Source organism: Sylvia atricapilla, chromosome 20, assembly GCF_009819655.1.
Source record: "Sylvia atricapilla isolate bSylAtr1 chromosome 20, bSylAtr1.pri, whole genome shotgun sequence".
In the NCBI taxonomy this organism is placed as follows: Eukaryota; Metazoa; Chordata; class Aves; order Passeriformes; family Sylviidae; genus Sylvia; species Sylvia atricapilla.
This window is the reverse complement of record NC_089159.1, coordinates 3,284,014-3,302,434: the sequence shown is the minus strand read 5'-3', so window position 1 is coordinate 3,302,434 and position 18,421 is coordinate 3,284,014. Positions and strand designations below refer to the sequence as shown.

Below are 18,421 nucleotides of genomic sequence, written 5' to 3'. Positions count from 1 at the left end.
CAGCCAGGAGTGGGTGGGCAACTCTGTGCTGCATGTCAGGCTGTCTTGTGATGTGGTGATGTTTGAGTGTAAAAACCTCTGAAAATTAAAATAGAAAAGCAAAAAAAGACCTCTTTGAGGGGCACTGTAAAGCTCTTCTGTAAATATAATGTTTGTGCTTATTTCTCCCTCCTTCCTGAGACAAGACACTACTCTGGAGTAGCTCTTCTTTTTTTTTTTTTTTTTTTTTTGGTTGGTTGTAGTTTTGGGGTTTTTTTGATTGGTTTTTTGTTTGATTGGTTGTGGGGTTTTGTGTGTGCGTGTGGTTTTGTGTTGGATTTCTTGTTGTTGAGGGGGTTTGGTTGGGAATTTTTTTTTTTGGGGGGGGAGGTTTGTTGTTGTTTTCTTTCCTCTTTCTTTTAAATCTAGTATGCCTCCATTTTATCAATTAACTGCTTGTCTCCTGATTCCCATGGCAACACAACAGGCTGTTGCATTTCTGAGTCCTTTGGCAGTTGTGGTGCCTGGCATGTGTCTTGGGAGCAGTCAGATTACAAAAGGGTTCTGCAGGGAGTAGGAAATACATGGGCAACACTCACTGTACACTGCTTCTCACACTAAACTGCTCTTCCCTTCCTCTCCCTCACCCCCTTTACATACAAGTTTCCTTCCCCCTTTGTTTCAGTTGCCTGGCGTTAAGAAATGAGCAAGTGGAGTGCTGTGGGAGGTCAGAAGATGTGGGGGGAGCGAGGGGATGGCTGGGTTCAGTGGATGTGGATGTGACACAGCACAAGGCTGAGCATGTCCTGAATGAGGGGTCCTGCAGAGAAAGCTGTTCCTGCTGGTACTGCAGAGCAAGTGCTCTCTTACTCTCACTTCAGTTTCCAGAGCTTTCTTGACAGGAGTTTCTTGCTTCTGTACTGTACAAAACTTCTGTTTGCTCCTTCCTGCAGCAGTTTCCAAGAGCTGGAGGAATCCATTTTTTACAGAAGCCCTTGTGCTTTAAGGGATTTTGGACACATGGCTTTCATTGACACGGTAACAGGAGCCCTGTGAACAGGCTGAAACTTCAGTTAAACTTTTAACCTCTCCAGCTCTTAGCTGGTAGGAACTTGGCTTCTGAAGTACTGGTGCCTTGTCGTGTGGGTCCCTAAAACTGATGGGGTGAGTTTGCAGCAGGAGCTCTGAGCACACAGTTTGCTGTAGTGGTGGTTAATGTGTAGGCTTTGTGAAGGCCAAAGGGAAAGCAGAGATTTGGGGCTGGATAAGATGTGTGATTAGTTCTCTGTGTGACAATTTACAAGTTGCTGTTCAGCCCTGGAAGCTGTGACCTACAGGAAGCCCATTTAATCCCAAAAGAATGAGCCAGCTAATGAGCACAATGGGATTGTAAAGTTGGAAAGCCTGAGTGGAAGGGATCCTGCTCACTGCTTGTGTCTTGGAGCCTGGTGCCAGTGTGGGGAGGAAAGCAGTTCCTGTTGAATCCTGACTCACAAGTGAGGTCTGTGCTGGACAGAGCCGCACAGGGAGATCCCCTTGGATCAAGCAGGAAGAGCCTTCCTCATCACTGGCTTCCAGGTGAGCTGCTGGGTTAGAGGCCTGGTACTGACATTCAGAGAGTTCCTGTGGCTTCTTCAGTGGCATGAGCAGGTACTGGCAGGGTTGGAGTAGAAAGTACCCGGTTTGTTCTGCTGGGTGTGTTTTCTCTTGTGTAACTCTTCTCAATTTCATACCTGATGTCTGTACCCTTGTTTTGCTGTTTCTTGGCACTTTTTTCATAGTGAGTTTTTTGGAACTTGTTGGCATTTATGTGGGGAGTCTGACTAGAACAAGAAGACTTTTCTTCTTTAAAACAGCAAATCCAAGTGACAGAGATCAATAGACAGCTCCTTATGTGCTGGTAGGCTGGAAAGGCTCAGGAATCTTTCATGGCAGTCCTGTTGGGTGACTTTCCTTTCAGCTGTAAGAGGTACCTGGAGAGTGGTGATGTCAATGTCAGGTCTCTTGAGCTGTGCCATCAGCTGCTGTCACCTTTGGGCTAGCCTAAGATACTCATGGGTTTGAAGTTGCTACCATCTGCCTTCTGAAAGGCTGGTGACCAGATACCTGCCTGGGAGGATGCTTAGTCTACTGGGACTACTCCAGATGCTGTCTGACCATCTAGTTCATGGGTTAATAAAAGGCAAGAGAAATGAGTTCAACTTGATCATGGTTACTCTTGGCTTCTCTGAAAACCTGCTGCACAAAAGCCCATTAGCTGCTCTGTGGTTATTATTTCATATGTGGATAAGGAAAGCCATGTAAAACACAAGTTTCTACATTGTGGCCATAATAAACAAGGTGAGCCTTCAGGCAGTTCCTTATTTACATCCTGTACTTTTGAATAATTCACCTCATGCTCAGGGATAAGGATGCTTTTGCCTGCACTGCTCAGGAGCCTGGAATAAGATTATTTCCCTGAGATGTAATTACTGTAGTTCAGCATACTGCCTATCAGGCAGGCACCTGAAATGATCAAGAGTGTGTAGAGTTCCACTAAAATTTTGGCTTTTGGGGGAAGTGTTGCAATTCAGTGAACTGTTCTTTATTTCTTTTTTTCTGGTCCAAGTTTGCTCTTGCAGTGAAATATGGTGAGTCTAAACGCAATTTTAAATCCTGCTGCATTGTTTGTTCAGCCTTGGGCAGCCTTCCTGCCTTTCTTTGCTTGAGTTTTGCTGCAGAAGGGTTTGCTTATCCCAGCCACATTGCAGAGGTGCTTGTGAGAGTTAATGTGACCTGTATCTTGACCATGAACTAACATCCAAAATCAAGAACTAGGCTGAAACTCAGGCTCCAGTAAGACTAGAAAAACAGTTTTGATCTCTTCTCAATATAGTAGCAGAGCCCTCCAGATTTTACGTGCCTGTACAGTAGGTTGAGTTTGGCTGTCCTTGACACAGTGCCTATGTGTGCACAAACGTGTCAGTGGCATGATCTTTGTGTGTTAGGGTGCTCTGCCAAGCAGGAAACCTGGCTGAAAGTTGTGTTTCTAATTTAATTTATTCTCCTACCTATCACAGACCTTGGTGGTGATAAACTCCTGTAGCCAGCTATGGTTATTTAACTTAGAGTCTTCTTAAAATGTAACTTTCTAATCTGATTGCTTTACTGTCTTGTGCTGTTAAACATTGAAATGACAAAGTATTTTGTGCCTGTGATTGTTTTTATAGTTCAGATGGATGGAGCCCTGTTTCCTTCACACTTCTTTTTATTTAAAGTCCTTTTTAAAGATCAAAAGCTCTAAGCATCCTTATAGTCTTTGGGTTTTAATATTTTTAAGGTGAAACTAGTTCTTGAATGTAACACTGTCTGTCTGATGGAGCTCATCTTGGTGTACTCTCCTGCAAAACTGAGAGTGACACAAGCTTGAATGCCAGAGATTTGCCCAAAAGCCCCCAAAACTTCTTGGCAAACACATAAAGTTGGGGAAATTTATAAGGTAGAGTCCAGAAGCCAGGAGAAGGTTCTCCCTGGGAGCTGACTGAGCTCTGCTGGGAGCTCCCATGGTCTCCATTGCCACCAACATTTTCAGCTGGGAACAGAATTCATGCACCTGGGGACAGTATTTACTGTCCTTCCTGTGCCCATCATGGGATTTTCTTGAACATTCCCTATGTGTTATGCTGTTCATGTCCCCTTTGGCTCATCTTCTCAAGAGTTGTTCCAGCTCCAGCCTACTGAGCTACTTGGAGATACTTCTGTTCATGAGGAGTTTGTACAATCACACCTTAATTGCTCTCTTCTTGTTCAGATAAGGTTCAGACCAGGCAGAGGTTCTGCTTCCACAGGCTCCAAACTGGTGGCCGTAGAAATTTGTCAAGTGTTGACTCTGGAGTCTAATAAGAACCAAAGTGTCAAAATGGATCCTTCATAACACACATGATATAGCAGAAACAAAGTTCTCCATGCTATTGCCCTGGTGCTCTTTTATTTCCTCTCTGCTAGACCTCTAGCAAAGCTTTGAGGGATCTTGCTTTGAGAGCTTTTATGTTCTTCACTCTTTCTAGGAGCTGAGCCTGATCTGTCAGGCCCATTACTTGTGAAAGAGCTGTAGAAGTGCTGTGGACTGAGCCACAGTGATGGCTGAGGCTGAACAAGTTTCACAGTTCATTACACATGAGCACTCAGGTTTGGCTTGTCTCTGCAGCTGCTCAGAGTGTCCTCTGTCAGCCTTCTCTGGTAGCAATTTTTTTTTTTTTCCTGGATGTGCTTTAGAGTTTTCTAGTTGGTGACACCCAGAAACTTCAGCTGAAAGTTTGGCTGAAGAGTCCAGGGAGCTTTCATTGAGCACAGGATATGTGCACAGGACCAAGTCTCCTGCAAACACCCCCTACACCAGCTCTGTAGGACAGCCACACCTGGGGCCTCAGGGCTCATGGGAGCTGAGGATGGCTGAAGGTCCATGGTATGTGACTTGCTGGGTCTTACTTTGTGAACTTATTTCCTCAGTTTCTGTTGTGGTTTCTTTTTAGGGCTTTACTCGACCCTTTAACCCTCAGAGAGTTTTAATGAAGTTTCACATGTCCTTGTCATTTGTTGCCTGGAGCCCAGGCTGAAAGCCCAGAGTTTGTGATGGGAGGGTTTGACAGTGGGGTCAGCAAGAGTTGGGTCACTGCTGTCTTGTTTGCTTGGGTTGACTCTATTCTCACTCAGGCACCTGTCATGTGTTTAAGGGTCCCCTTTTGTATTATGGAGAGTTTGGCTGATCAAGACTCTGCTGGAGAGAGTGAGCAGAACAGTGAATACCAGCATCACCTGCAGTTCTCCTTCCCCAGGCAGCAGAGAGTTGCTGGGAGGCTGATGCTGGACAAAGGGCACTCTTTGTTGCCAGTTAGTGAGTTCCATGCACATTGTGTGGCCCTGGAAGGCTGTGCATGAAGGTTTGTAGATACATCCTGTTTAAAGAGATGCTGTTTATACTGAACATACCCCAAGGGTCTGCTTGCGGCTGCCTTTCCTCCAGCAAAGGGCACAGGAGAAGCTGGGAAAAGTGGAGGCCTGTGTGGTCCCACAGGAGCTATTGGTGCCATTGGTGGGACACTCAGTGGGGTTGTCATAATGCCAAGTGCTAAAACATCAGTGCCTCACACTTTTTTTTTTTTTAATATATCTCTATTTTGATATATTTTTTGGTGGGGTGAAAGGATGACTTTGACTTCTTTCTGCAAAGCAGCAGCTCATTTGGCTCTCTTTGGTCCTTAAGCACTCACCACCACTCCTGTGTTTTGAGCTTATCCACACCAGTGCAGCCCTCCTGGGGCATTGAGGGGGCTGAGGTATTGTAAAGGGGATGAAGACATGGGGTCATTTCTTGATGTTCTGAGTGAGACCTGCAGACACTGGGCAGCAGATGGAGATTGTGCAGATTGCTCTTCTGCTGAGGAAGGTGTGTAAGTAATGGCATCACTCAGGTTTGATCTTCACTGGGCATACACCTGTAGTCTAAGTTGCTGTCCCAGATGTTTCCTTTCTGTAAACACTTCTTCCTGGTGTTATGGCATTCTTCTAGGACTCCTCCTTATCCCAAACCCTCTTTTTCCTTGGTTCACAGGCTCACCTCTACACAAGCAGGGTACCACGTCCACCAGCAGCGCCGAGAAGTCGGGTTCCAAGGTTGCCGAGGTGGGCGATGATTTCCTGGGAGACTTTGTGGTGGGCGAACGCGTCTGGGTGAACGGAGTGAAGCCAGGCGTGATCCAGTACCTTGGGGAGACACAATTCGCTCCAGGCCAGTGGGCAGGGGTTGTTCTGGATGACCCAGTGGGTAAGAATGACGGCTCTGTGGGAGGAGTGCGGTACTTCGAGTGCCAGCCGCTGCAGGGGATTTTTACGCGACCATCCAAGCTGACGCGGCAGCCGGTGGCCGAGGGCTCGGGCAGCGACGCCCCTTCCGTGGACTCCCTGACTGCCCAGAACTTGTCACTGCACTCGGGGACAGCCACGCCACCTCTGTCCAGCCGTGTGATCCCGCTGAGGGAGAGCGTCCTCAACAGCGCCATGAAGACGGGCAACGAGTCGGGATCCAACCTCTCGGACAGCGGGTCTGTGAAAAAAGGGGAGAAGGATTTACGGCTGGGAGATCGTGTGCTGGTGAGTGGATTGTGGGGTCTCCCTGGGATGGCAAAGGACGAGGGTTTGTCCCCATGATGGGTGTTCCTGGTCAGCTTCAGGACGGGGCAAAAGGAGGACAGGGTTGGTGGTGAGGTGTGGGAGGGAGCATGGTCTTGGGAGGTGCCTGGGCCAGGCAGGTATCAAACATCCTCAGTGTTATTTGGGAGGCTGCGTCCTCTGGATGTGTCTCTCTTTCACATTAGTGCAGGAGAACATGTTCCAAAGTACTTCTTGTATTGGACAAGTGTCGCTGTAGGACACGAAAGAAAGACTCCAAATATTTCAGAAGGCAAAGAGCACAGAAAAAAGGCTTTATTGTCTAGTTCTTACTACCTTTTATAAGGTGTTCTGATACAGATTTACCATGGTTGGTGAACAGGAACGACACCTCCCTAATCCCATTGGTTAAACTGGAGAAACAGCAAAACACCACCTGGAGAAGGATTGTTTGAGAAAGGAGAGTTGTTTGCCAGGATTGTTTTGAGAAGAAACTTTCTTAAGAAATTTTTCCTTGGGAAAAGGTTAGCAGCTGCCAGCAGACTAAAATCTCTCAGACCCAGAAATACCAGGCCCACAGGACAAGTCCTGAACTGTAGAAAGATGTCAGAGAGAGAGAACAACTGAAATAGGAGGGAAATAGAAGCAAAATCATTTATTATGTTCTAATGTAGTGATACTCCGTAACAGAGTGTATTATTTGGGCTTTCAGGAAATTTGCAGCGGTGTCTTGTTGCATGTGGCTGTGCATAGTCTGAAAGGACTTGCAAGAATCTCTCCTCCTGGTCACTCTTTCTGGTGGTTCAGTTTTCTTATGTCAGGTGTGACACAAACTCCTTTCCTGTACAGAAAGGAACTTTTAGAAGATGACAGGACTTTGGGAGAGATCACTGTTGTGATGGATGAGTTCTCCACATCTGATTTCTGTTGTTATTTTCATTATTTGGAAGAGACTACCTGATGACTAAGCCAAAATGCCACAGTTGCACTAGGAATAGGTTACTGGAAGTTTGCCACCTTGTTTGTCATTTGTTTCCTAGCAAAGGAGATGGAGAAGGGAAAGAATATCAAAGACAGGAAGACTGAGTTCTGTCCTGCAGCTCTGTAAGAGAGTTTGTTTTTGACAGTATGTGTGATACCTAGTATGGTGTCAAATATTGGAAGAGCCAAGCATTTGAGCACAGAGCTGTTGTGACTGTGTCCCCAGTAATGTCTCTGGACCTAGAAGGTAAAGCTGACTCTGACCAACAGCCACGACAGGTTGCAGAGAGGTCAGTCTTTGCACATCCTGGATAATCTGAATCCCAGTTAAAGTTACCCATGTAGTGTTGCACCAGGCTCCAGCAGCAGCAGTGGTTGCAGGGGAGGGCAGACAGACTGTTTAATGACAGGGGTTTGGTGGAACTGGCACCACAGTCAGTGTGAGTCAAGAGCGTGTGCAGGGACTGTCAGAGCCAGTCTCAGATGTGCTTTTGGGACTACCATTGGGTTGTCCAGTAGTTTTTATTTTAGTTGTATAAAATATAGACAATGTAAAGTTGGTTATTTTCAGAGGAGGGAAAGTGAAGATTGGTTCTGCTTGTGCTCCCTGGATGATACTTAGTGAACCCAGTGTGTATATATAGGTTTGTAGAGTTGAGAGAGTTTTATTTTCTCAGCTTTTCCCCAAAATGTGCAGAGGAGCTGACACTTGCTTGAGGCTCTGTCTGCTTCTTGATTTCAGTAGAGTTGGCCTCTCATCCCTCCCCGTCCCTGCTGGCAGCAAAGCTGCTGCTGTCCCTGCAGTCCCAGGACAGGGACAGGGGAAGGTGGCAGCCCTGCTCCCTGTTTGCACAAGCACTGATGATTCCTGCTGGTGTGTCACAGCAGCCACACATGGGGGAAAATGAACCTGAGAATCTGTCCTCTTTTGATGAGTTCATTTGCTCCCATTTTCACCTTTACCTCTTGCAGAGGATGTTCAGGTGAGAACTTAGAATTTTAGAAGCAGCAGTCATAGAAGGCAAAGTGCAAAATATAAAATCTCTGGTAAACCTGGCTCTGTTGTTTCTGAACCAGACAAGCAGTGTAATGATGTTCTCCAGACTTGTTTTATCCTTCTGTCCTCCTGACCAAGTTGTCTAGGACAGGACCTGTTCCCTGAACACTCTGCTCACCTCAGTGGGGCCCACACAGAGTGAATTTTGGCACAGCCACAGAATACAACCTGGGAGCATCTCTGCCCTGGGCTTCTTCTGTTGAGTTGTGTTTTGGGAATGGTTTGGGGTTTTGTTTTTAATGAGGGTGCATCCTTAAAAGCCTGCCCTCCCTGCCTGCTAATTTATCCACCTCAGATGTTGTTAGGTAAAGTTTGTGCTATGACTCTTTAGTGTAATAAATAGCTCCAAAAGAGTGAGCCTGGAATAAGTTTAGTCTCTCACTGGTTCTAGCAGGAGTGCTCAGCTTGTAGAAACATCAGGAATTGTTTGCACAGAGTCACAGAGATCCAGGAAAAGAGCAGATGATAACAAGAAGATATAATTTGCTGTTATGGTTCATTCACATATGCTTGACTTGGGAGCTTTTATTTTACTTATGGGAGGTGTCAGTTAATCATGCTGGGTATTGGAATACATTAAAAATAATTCTGAATTAACCTGAGTTGCTTCAAATTCCTTGAGCAAATCTTTGCTCATCCTCTATGGATTGGTACAAGTTTTAGTTGTTATTACTCTTAGTGCTTCCTTTTCTGAAAGAGTATATTTTTATTTGAGAGTGGCTTTTAGCTGTATGGGATCCACTGAAGGCTGGGAGGACGTGTTTTTAGTGATTGCCTGTGATGGAGCACAAGGTTGCAGGGAACCCTTCCAGGTCAGCCAGATGGACACCTGGCTCTCTGCAGTCTGGCCATTTCCTGATGGTGCCTTTCTTTAACTTCATTAAAGTCCATTATAGCTTGAAGACATTTTTTGCTTTTCAGTTACTTTGTTCCAAGACCCTCTCTGACTCTCCAGCAGTTGTAGAAAGTGACTTTGAGCTTTCCATTAGAAGCTTTCCATTAGAAGAGTTAGATAATATTTGCCTTTGGCACTCGGACTCTTTCCCAGAGATGTAAAAATTGCATTAAAGTGATGAAAAATCCACCCTAATATTGTAGAACTCATCTCTTGAAGTCTGGCAAATAAATGTGAGACAATTAACCTTTTGGTTTAGTGACAGTGGAGCTTCCCAAAATGGGATAATTGCTGAAGTTCTGTTAATGTGAGGCTGGCTTATTGCCTTTCTGTGGGGAAAGAAGGGATGGAAACAGAGCACTGGAGCATTTTCTGCCTGAGAGGAATTTCTGCTTGGTTTTTTGCCTAAGAAAATGTATTTTGCATTCTTTGTGGAGAGGCCTTCCTAATAGCTGAACTTATTCCCCCTTAGATGCCATTACTTTCTGAAGAAGTGAGGGAAGTAGGTGGTTTTACTATATGTCAGCCTAAATAAAAATAATTTAAACTAAAAACCTTCCTCTTATAATAGGTATTCTGCCCTTCAGCCATGCCAGTGTTTCCTGACTGGAAATGTGCACTTCAGCATTGAAATGGAGTAACAAATAAGACTGTTGAAGGGCCAGGTTATATCCCAGTGGCTGGTTCAGCTGCCAAGGGGTATTGCCCCAGATGTCTTTTGGAAGGATTCCAGATGTGTGATTTCACTGGAATTTGGAGGTGTTCAAAGCCCCTGTAAGTGCTGGAAGCAGCACTCACAGGGAGGGACAATGAAGCAGCACTTCAGGTGACACTGAGCAGGACTGTGTGGAGCCTGCCTGGGCTGCTGCAGATGGATCCTGGCCTTCCCCTGAGCCTGTGGCTTTAATCATCTTGTCTGTCTGCTGCAAACTGCTTTTGCCTGCAGTGTATTGCAGCTCCTGGCAAATGACAGAAAGCACTGATGAATAAACTCACCAAGTTCCTTCTTCAGCATCCCCCCACGTGTCCCTGCCACAGCCCTGCTCAGCCAGCCTGGAGCTGCAGAAAGCATTAAGCCTCCTGAGTGAGAAATAATTTCCTGAGAAGCTGCCTGGGCAGGAGAGTTGCAGCCTAAGCCCTTCTCCATGGGCAGAGACAGCTCACTGCTCTGCTGCCACCAAGTTTCTGAGCTATTTCAGTGCCTGAGACTGAAGCCTCTCTGGGGAAAGGCATGCAAGGTGTCACAAAGGAAGGATCCTGCTGTTTATTTTCCTGGTTAATCACTGGAGCTCTCCCAGTTTGTGGGGTCCTAGAGGTGCAGCAGTGCTCCTGTGTGGCCATTTTTAGACAATCAATCACCAGGCATATTCCCTTAGTGCTAACAGAAAAGAAGGAAGGATCCCATTCTGTAGCTCTGTCAAGGCAGGATTCTTAGTATTGCACTGCCTGCTCAGAGCTCCATCCATAAGACCAGCAATTGCTGTGTCATGACTGGAGAGTGTAGCAGAATTGAAGTCTGGGAACAATGGGTCTCTGTCCCTATGGAGGTTTGGGACAGGCAATGGGAAGTGCAGTGTTCCAGCTGTTTGCAGGATTCAAGAAAACATCTAGGGCTCCTAGTTGGAGCTCTTTCCTCACTACCTGAGATTGTTGCTGGAAAGGGGCTTTTTACAGGAGTGTGTAGTGTCAGGATAAGGGGGAACGGCTTCAAACTGATAGAGTGGAGTTAAATTTGATATATTTGAAATATTCTTCCTGGTGAGGGTGGTGATGCCCTGGCACAGGGTGCCCAGGGAGGCTGTGGCTGCTCCATCCCTGGAAGTGTTCAGGGCAAGGTTCTGTGGGGCTTGGAGCAGCCTGGTGTAGTGAAAGGTGTCCCTGCCCAAGGCAGGGGGTGGAACAAGACAAGGTCCCTTCTAACCTAAGCCATCCTGTTTCTGTGCAGTGAGACAGAGAGGGAAATAAATAGCCCAAAGCGACTGCCCTGCCCTGCTGCCACATTAACCCTTAGAGGCTCTTTGTGCACACCCTCCTAACCATTCATCTGGGCTGAGGCACTGCCTGGCCCTTGTCTGTGGGTGCAGTATCTGCAGTTAAATAGGAGTTGTAAGTGGGCTGTGGTGGAGCAAACCGTGTTATTAACGTGGGCAGACTTGGTGTTGGAGCCAGCCCCAGGAGGGGATGCTGTAATTCCAGGCTTTCCTCTTACACCACCTCCCTAGGATATTATTTTCTCACTGGTGCCTGACAGATAAATGCACAGAAATGTCTTGCATCAGCAGTGCTGTCAGACTCATTGCTGTGCAATGCTGACTTGTGCTGTGGGGATGGCTAGGCACAAAGATAAGTGGTTGGATGAAAAGAAGCTGTAAAAATTCCTGCAGCTTCACATACAGAGGGCTGGCCTGTAATTGCTGGCTGTCTTTCTCCCCTTGCCCTAAAAGCCACTCCTGGCATTCTGAGATGACATGGTATTTATCTGATCAGATAAAGCTGCTGATGGCCAGATGGCACATGGAGCTATGTTGTACTTACAGATAAACCTGACCACAAGCCAGTTCTTCCCCTTTCACCAGCTGCTGAACACTGGCCCTGGCTGGATCTTGGACACAGCCCCAGGGTGTGATGGCCACATCTCCCATTTACCCCCTTGCATTTACAGGTCATTATTTCAGGTGATCTGTAATAACTGCACTCACAGCCCGTACCTTTGCCAAAAGCACCTCTGTAATCAAGTGTACAGTGATTTTCAATGCTTGGAACAGCTAGACTGTGTATGATGGAAAGACACAGCTCTTGCCTCTCTCAGCTTGGGTGGAAATAAGATCCTTTAGTGGGTGGATGAGTATGGGGAGGGAGAAATAAACCCAGCCATTCATCCTCAAGGGAAAGGATGATTGCTCCAGTTTACAGGCTGGGTAGAGCCTGCAGGTGCAGCTCAAACCAGAACAAGCTGCACTTGTCCAGTAAAGGTGATTACCAAGTTCTTGTTGGCATCATCCAGTAAGAGAGTGGAATAAGCTGAGGGGCTGCACACAAAAAGTCCTTGAAGGTCCTCAGAGTGTGAAGCAGCTGTCCTGTGTGTGCTCTTGTCCCCCACCCCCTTCCCTCCTCTCTCCATAGGTGCGCAGCAGGAGAGTCTCAGGGCTCTGCTGGGACCCAGCACAGGACACAGGAGCTCTGCAGAGGAGGTCTGTCCCTGTGCTGGGCACTTTATGTTCCCACCTTCACCCTCTGCTCAGCTTTATGTTTCCTGGCGTGTGGAAACACTGAAAATCAATTTAAATGGGTAAATTAGAATGTTAAGCAGAAAGGACATTGTTATCTCTGGATTTCTGCATGGGAATATAATCAGGTGGGTGCCTCAGCCATTGCTGACCCCTGAATGTGTGTTACATGGTTGGGGACAGTCCCTGTTGGCCTGAAAGGCAGAGAGAATTTTATTTTTCTCATCTTGAGCAGTATTGGAGTGTATTGCAAGCAGAGCAATGTCCACAGGCTGTAGGGTGAGGGCAGCTCCCAAGAGGTTCTTGCTTAGAGCAAGAAACTGCTGTGGGATGAGCAGGGCCATGAGGAGCAAGGAGCAAACACAGGCTGGAAGGGAGTGTTACTCCCAGCAGCCAGACTGAGATCTGTCCTGCTGCTAATCTGGTAAATAGTTTAAATGATCTGTTAGCTCTGTTGAAGACAGTGTCAGGAAGGATTAGCATCATTGTCTTTTCAGCCCTAGGATACTGGTCTAGCTCCCATTTTGTCATTTTGATGGGAAAAACATAGTAAAATGTGATGTCAATGAGAGTCCAATTAGCAGGGAAGGTGTGTAGTTGTCCTTCCACAGTTCTCTGACTCACCAGTAGATACAGACCTGCTAAATATCCTTGGCTTCCTTTTGTTGTGAAGGTCAAGCCCAAGACTATCTCTTGAAACTACTGGGGATGTTTCACTGGGGAAGGGACCAGTCAGCAAGACAGTCTTTGATTAAAGGTGTGAAAAAGGGGCACAGACCTTCAGTCTGGAGCTGAATGTTCCAGGAACTCCACAGAGAGATGTGTAGCTCAGAGGCTGCACAACTCCAGCTGAAGAGGAGGGGCTACCACTAAACCATAAGTGTTTTTACCTGAAGTGGAGAAACTTGGAGTGTTGACACTGGTCAAAATAATCTCCACAACAAAAAATCTAATATCACTGTGTCAATATTGTTTCCAATTTTTGCAACTTCCAGAAAGAGCTCTTTTTAGCTGCCTTATGCTTGGTTTTTGTTGTTGTTGTTTTTCCCAAAACTACTATAAAAGCAATAACACTTTATATTTGGTAAAATCCCATTCTCTTGGGCATGAATAATCTCAGCAATAGTTATGGTAAGGTAACTGTTAAAGGCTTCTCAGAAAAGCTTTGGGAGTTTTGTTCATTTTTGAGTGAAACTTGTCAACTTTAAAAGCTGGGACATGCCTGAACTAAGGTTGGTGGCAGCCTTGGTGATTCTGTGCTGTCTCAGGCTTTAGCAGAGAGAGGGGTTGCCCTCTCCACTCTGTCCTTGCTGCCCTGCAGACACTGGGCGTGCTGAAGATGTGGCTGTGACTGACCAGTGCGCCAGGCTGAGAGATGCAGACAAGTTCCCTGTAGGGAAATCAGTGACTTGGAGTGGCACTGGTGCCAACATCAGGCTGGGATGTTGTGGGTTGAAATCCTCTGGTCTCCATAGGAGCCATCCATGCTCAGCTGCTGTTCACACCTGGACTGCAGACAGGGGTGTCCAAGCCAGGAATGGGTAGAAGGATGGCTGTGAGCTCCCTTGAGTTATGTCTTGGCTGCCTTGTGTCCTCTCCAAAGGTGATACCTCTGATTTATTGAAGGGTCTGATAGAATCAAATGTTCTGTTCTGATGAGACCATTTAATATACAGGCACAACCTGCTGACTGGCTTCTTCAAAGCATGATTTATTTTAGCAGCATTAGCTGAACAAATCTGCATGTCTGAGATGGGTGAATTTTCTGGACTCTCCTGCCAAAAGATGGGAAGTTCAACAAGAGGCTCAAGCACTGGACTGCAAGTGTGACAGGCTGATCTTGGCTTCTGAGTGCACTGCCAGCTGGACTGAGGGGAGCCCAGGTCTTGGAGAGCAGCTGTGCCCACCTTGGCTGGGGGGAGAACGTGGTGCTGTATGGCAGGGTGTGTTTTACAGACAGGAATAATTAAAGCTCAGAAGTGGAAATAGAATACACTGCGCTGGAAGGAGGGAATCATGTGGCTGTTCAGGGGAGTTTTGGACCTGATCTGTGCTTAGAGTCTTCTCTGACTTGGGGCTTTTGGGTGGGAGCATGACCTGCACTCTTACTGCAGAGTTTTACTGCTGCCATAAATAATATGTGTATCAGGTCAGAAGAGGTTGTTTTTTACTCTCTAGGTTGGAAACAGTTTTCTCAAATAAATCATACTGATGGGGACATAACTGAGTGGTCCTTTGTGTGGGTGGAAGAGTGGGACCCTGCAGGAGATGCCACAGTCACACTGATGGAAGGAGCTCATTGGTTTTTTAAGCTTACATGAGACTCTGTCCAGGTCATATGTCTTGGTAAAGGAGGTATCTGACTCAGCATCTGGAATTAAAACTCAATAAAAATAAAATTGAGGGGGCACACCAGCAATGGTAAGTTCCTGTGAATGACATTAAGATTAATTACACTTATATTGAGCTCAACTTGCAGCTAAAGAAATGTGTTAGAATGGCACTAAATCATTGCATTAATATTAAGAGCCTAAATTTGTATAAACTCAAATCATTCAAAATAGAGACTGGCATTTAACTGTGAGTGTTAGGTAAAGAATTCACTGCAACTGTTCAAATCATTAACTTGCCAAGTACCTAATACTGAAATTGAATTGTCTTTTTACTCCTGGGCACAAGATGTAGAACCAGAAAGTTTTCTTATGATCCTTACCCTGCTGGCAAATATTTTACTCTATCCTGTAGCAAAGAGAACAACATCCCCAAAGATTTTCTTCCATAAGCAGCAGTGCTTTGAATCCCCAGTGAGAGAAATTCCAGAGAACTAACTCAAGCTGTATGCTGCATCCTCCCAGGACTGGAGGTAGGACCCAGACTCAGAGCTGGTGCTGTTTAGTCCATAAAGGTGCAGTAACTTTTAGTCTGGAAAAGTCTTTTTTCCTTTGCATAAGCAATTTTTTAGGGATTTAGAACTGGTAAATCTAACATTCCTACTCTGAAATACACAAACCCAGAGATGTCTGCATTTGGCTCCCACTGTTTTTTGTAGGAAAATAATACTCTGTTGATACCTTTTAATGTTCAATTTGATCTTAAGAAAATGAATAACTGCAAGTCATTCAGGATGAAGCTGCAAATTTAACTTTAAACTTATTTTTAAGCTTTCTTCCTTGAATTTAGGTGTTAGCAGAGATGGGCTAAAAAGGCTTAGACCATATGCTGATTTACTTGAAGTATGAACCTTTAGAACCACCCTCCTTCCTTTCTATCTTCCTGTCCTCAGCCCAAGTGTCTAAGTGGGAGTGTTTAGTGCAGAGGCAGCTGCTGCTCAGTGCCACACACTCTCAGAGCAATGATCAAAACACAGCTCCAAAGGTTCCTGACTTGCCCTCCTTGAGTCTCCTCAGTAAGCTGCAAACTTTAAGAACTTTAGGTGTAAATTCAGGAGAAAAATGTGTGATTTATTCTTATTTCTCCCTGGTGGGGGAAGATGCCTGGCAGTGAGCTGAGCCCCACTCCCATGCAGTTTGTCAGCACTGGGAATTGCTGTAGGAAGTGTAGATAAAAGTGGAACACCTCTATTTTGAGCAGTTTCTACATCCTGGGAGCAAGATGAGGAGCAATGAATGCTTTCCTGGCTCAGCTGCCTCTTGCTGTCCTGTCCAAAACTGTTGGCTGAAAGAGCACAGGGCTGGAAACCTGTCAGTGCAGGTCATGGCTCTTCAGGCAAGGCAGGTACGCGCTGTGCCTGCAGGGCTTAAACTCCTTTGTGGCCTCACAAGTAAATGAGTTGACACCTTGAAATGTGTCTTCATTATATTTACTGTGATATCTTCCAGGCAAACAGTCCCAAAATCACTTTGTAGCTCCTGGAGAGAGAGCTTTAGTGCTGGGAGAACGTGGGGTGGGAGCTACCTGCTGATTCCATCAGACCTCAACCAGAGAATACAGATGTCTTGTCTCCCTCTCTAAATACCTGACCCAGCTGCAGTCCTCTTGTGTCAGTGGTAGTGCTGCCATCTCTGATCCTCTCTAATCTTCTCTAATCCTCAGCATTTTCTCTCTGGCAGGTCGGTGGGACCAAGACAGGAGTGGTGCGCTACGTGGGAGAGACGGACTTTGCCAAAGGGGAGTGGTGTGGCGTGGAGCTGGATGAGCCCCTGGGGAAGAATGATGGGGCAGTTGCTGGTACAAGGTACTGTGTGCTCTGAAGCCCAGCCAGGTCCTGCACACCTCCTGGGGTGGCTGGGGGGCAAATGCCATCAGACCTGGGGGAAGATACAGGGCAGTGTTTGGTTGGATGTTGTGGGCTGGGAGGAAGAGTCTGGTTTTGAGTCTTTAAGGCTTTTGGATAGCCTTGCAAGGGAGATCAATACAAACCTCATCACTGGGCCATTTTAAAGCAGAGTCAGATAACTTCTGTGAAGGAGGAGCCTGAATGGCTTCAGGAAACAGGAGAAAGTAGGGAGACAAGATAACTTACAGTGGGATTTAATTTTTGCTAGAAATTGATTCTGTTGATTGTATTAGCTCTGCTTTCTACTACACATTCCTCTCATAAACTCACTTCTTGTGCCATAAGTCACCCTGTCAGAATTACTAAAGACAAAAATTTTACTTTCTTTTCTCCTCAGCTTAATGTTTTATTCTGTTCTTTCTGGGAACAAATTTCCAGAGACCTGAAAGAACAGTTGGTGGTTGTTTTCTGTCCTTGTACTAATTCTGTGGTGCAATAGGAGTCTGCTGATTGATCTTACCACCTCTGACTCCATAGGCACCTCCAACTCTTCTCCTTTCCAAAAAAAACCTTATTAGTACCTGTAAAACCAGGCAGGGACATCTCACAGGCTTGCTGGGAAGCTCCTTCTGTTCATGTGGAATTTATTTAATGAATGACCCAGACCTTGGATCTTGAGCTTGGTGATGTTCAAATCTGAATTATACAGCAGCTCTTTAACCGTGCTTCAAATACAGGTGCAACTGATTCCTTGTCCTGCACAAGTTCCTTAAGGGGGAAATACTGTGGGTTTCTTGCAGCTTCTGAAGGCAGTCTGGTTTTAGAGATGAGATTTATCTTTCACAGAATTAACTAGGTTGGAGAAAACCTTTGATATCATCAAGTCCAACTTAAACTTTGAGGAGCTGAGAGTTCCTGCCTCATTAGATCTCAGGTTCTGTAATAAAGGTTTCTTGTGTTGTGTCAGCCTTGTTTTGTCCAGCAGCCATGTGCTTTCATTTAAATTAAGAGAAAAGCTGTCTTGTTCAATGTCAGGGCAAGAAAGCAGCAAATGATTGGCAGCAGATGGCTGAGTTTCAGCCTGTTCTCAAAATAAAAGAACCAGGATGGCAGAGAATAAATCATGGAGTGAATGCAAGCCCCTGCTTTCTTTATCATACAGTTCAAACTATCTGGAAGATTAATCTTCAGAGTGCTCAGATATTATTTATTGCCTCTGTGCATGTGGAAGGTGTGAAGGCAGATGTGAATGTAGTGCTGTCTTCCTCTCATCCTCATACCTCTGCTGCTGTGTTTTGAAAATCCAACTTTTGGAAGTCATCTGTCTTCTGAAACTGCTGCATCTTGGTCAGCTGAGGCTGGTCTAGTGTGTGTCCTGTCTGCAAAGGCTTCTGCTTTGTTTCACAGTGTTCAGAGCAAGGCTGCAGCATTGTCCATGTCTGTCCTTTCCAGCCTTCATCCAGCCCTTTGATTTTCCTGTAGCATGTGCCCATTTCAACAGCAGTGGTTTGGAGAAACCAACGGGGTAAAACCAACTCCTTTGGTGCACGGTGGCACCCCTCAGTCAGTCCTCCCTGTTTGCTGTGGCAGCATGGAGCCCTTGAGGCTGTCCTGACCTTGTCCTGCCAGGATCAGCCTGGGCAGGGGCTGTGCAGGACTCTGGACTCTGTGCTTTGGTGATGGTTGCCATCTAGTGAGCATCCCTGGCCTGGCCAAGCCCAGCACTGGACAAATGAACTGCAGCTGATAAAGGTGAAGCCCAAAACTGGAGCTCGAGCCACTGAGGCTGGTGGAGGCAGCAGAGGTGGCAAGGAGCCTTTGGTGTCATTGTTCACCTTTGCTGTCACAGGCAGCTCCACTTGAGTTGGTGGTGAATTGGCTGAAATTTGTGGTGGGTC

The 18,421-nt window shown here is 46.1% G+C and overlaps 1 protein-coding gene across 3 annotated transcripts in view; it reads left to right on the top strand.

Moving 5' to 3' along the window:
- Positions 1 to 18,421, top strand: part of CLIP2 (CAP-Gly domain containing linker protein 2) — an 89,705-nt gene that overhangs the window by 44,137 nt on the left and 27,147 nt on the right. For all 3 annotated transcript variants that reach the window (XM_066333163.1, XM_066333164.1, XM_066333162.1), the window contains exons 3-4: positions 5,570 to 6,108; positions 16,357 to 16,481. In XM_066333163.1, the coding sequence (XP_066189260.1) occupies positions 5,570 to 6,108; positions 16,357 to 16,481 (664 nt within the window). The remainder of the gene's footprint in view (positions 1 to 5,569; positions 6,109 to 16,356; positions 16,482 to 18,421) is intronic.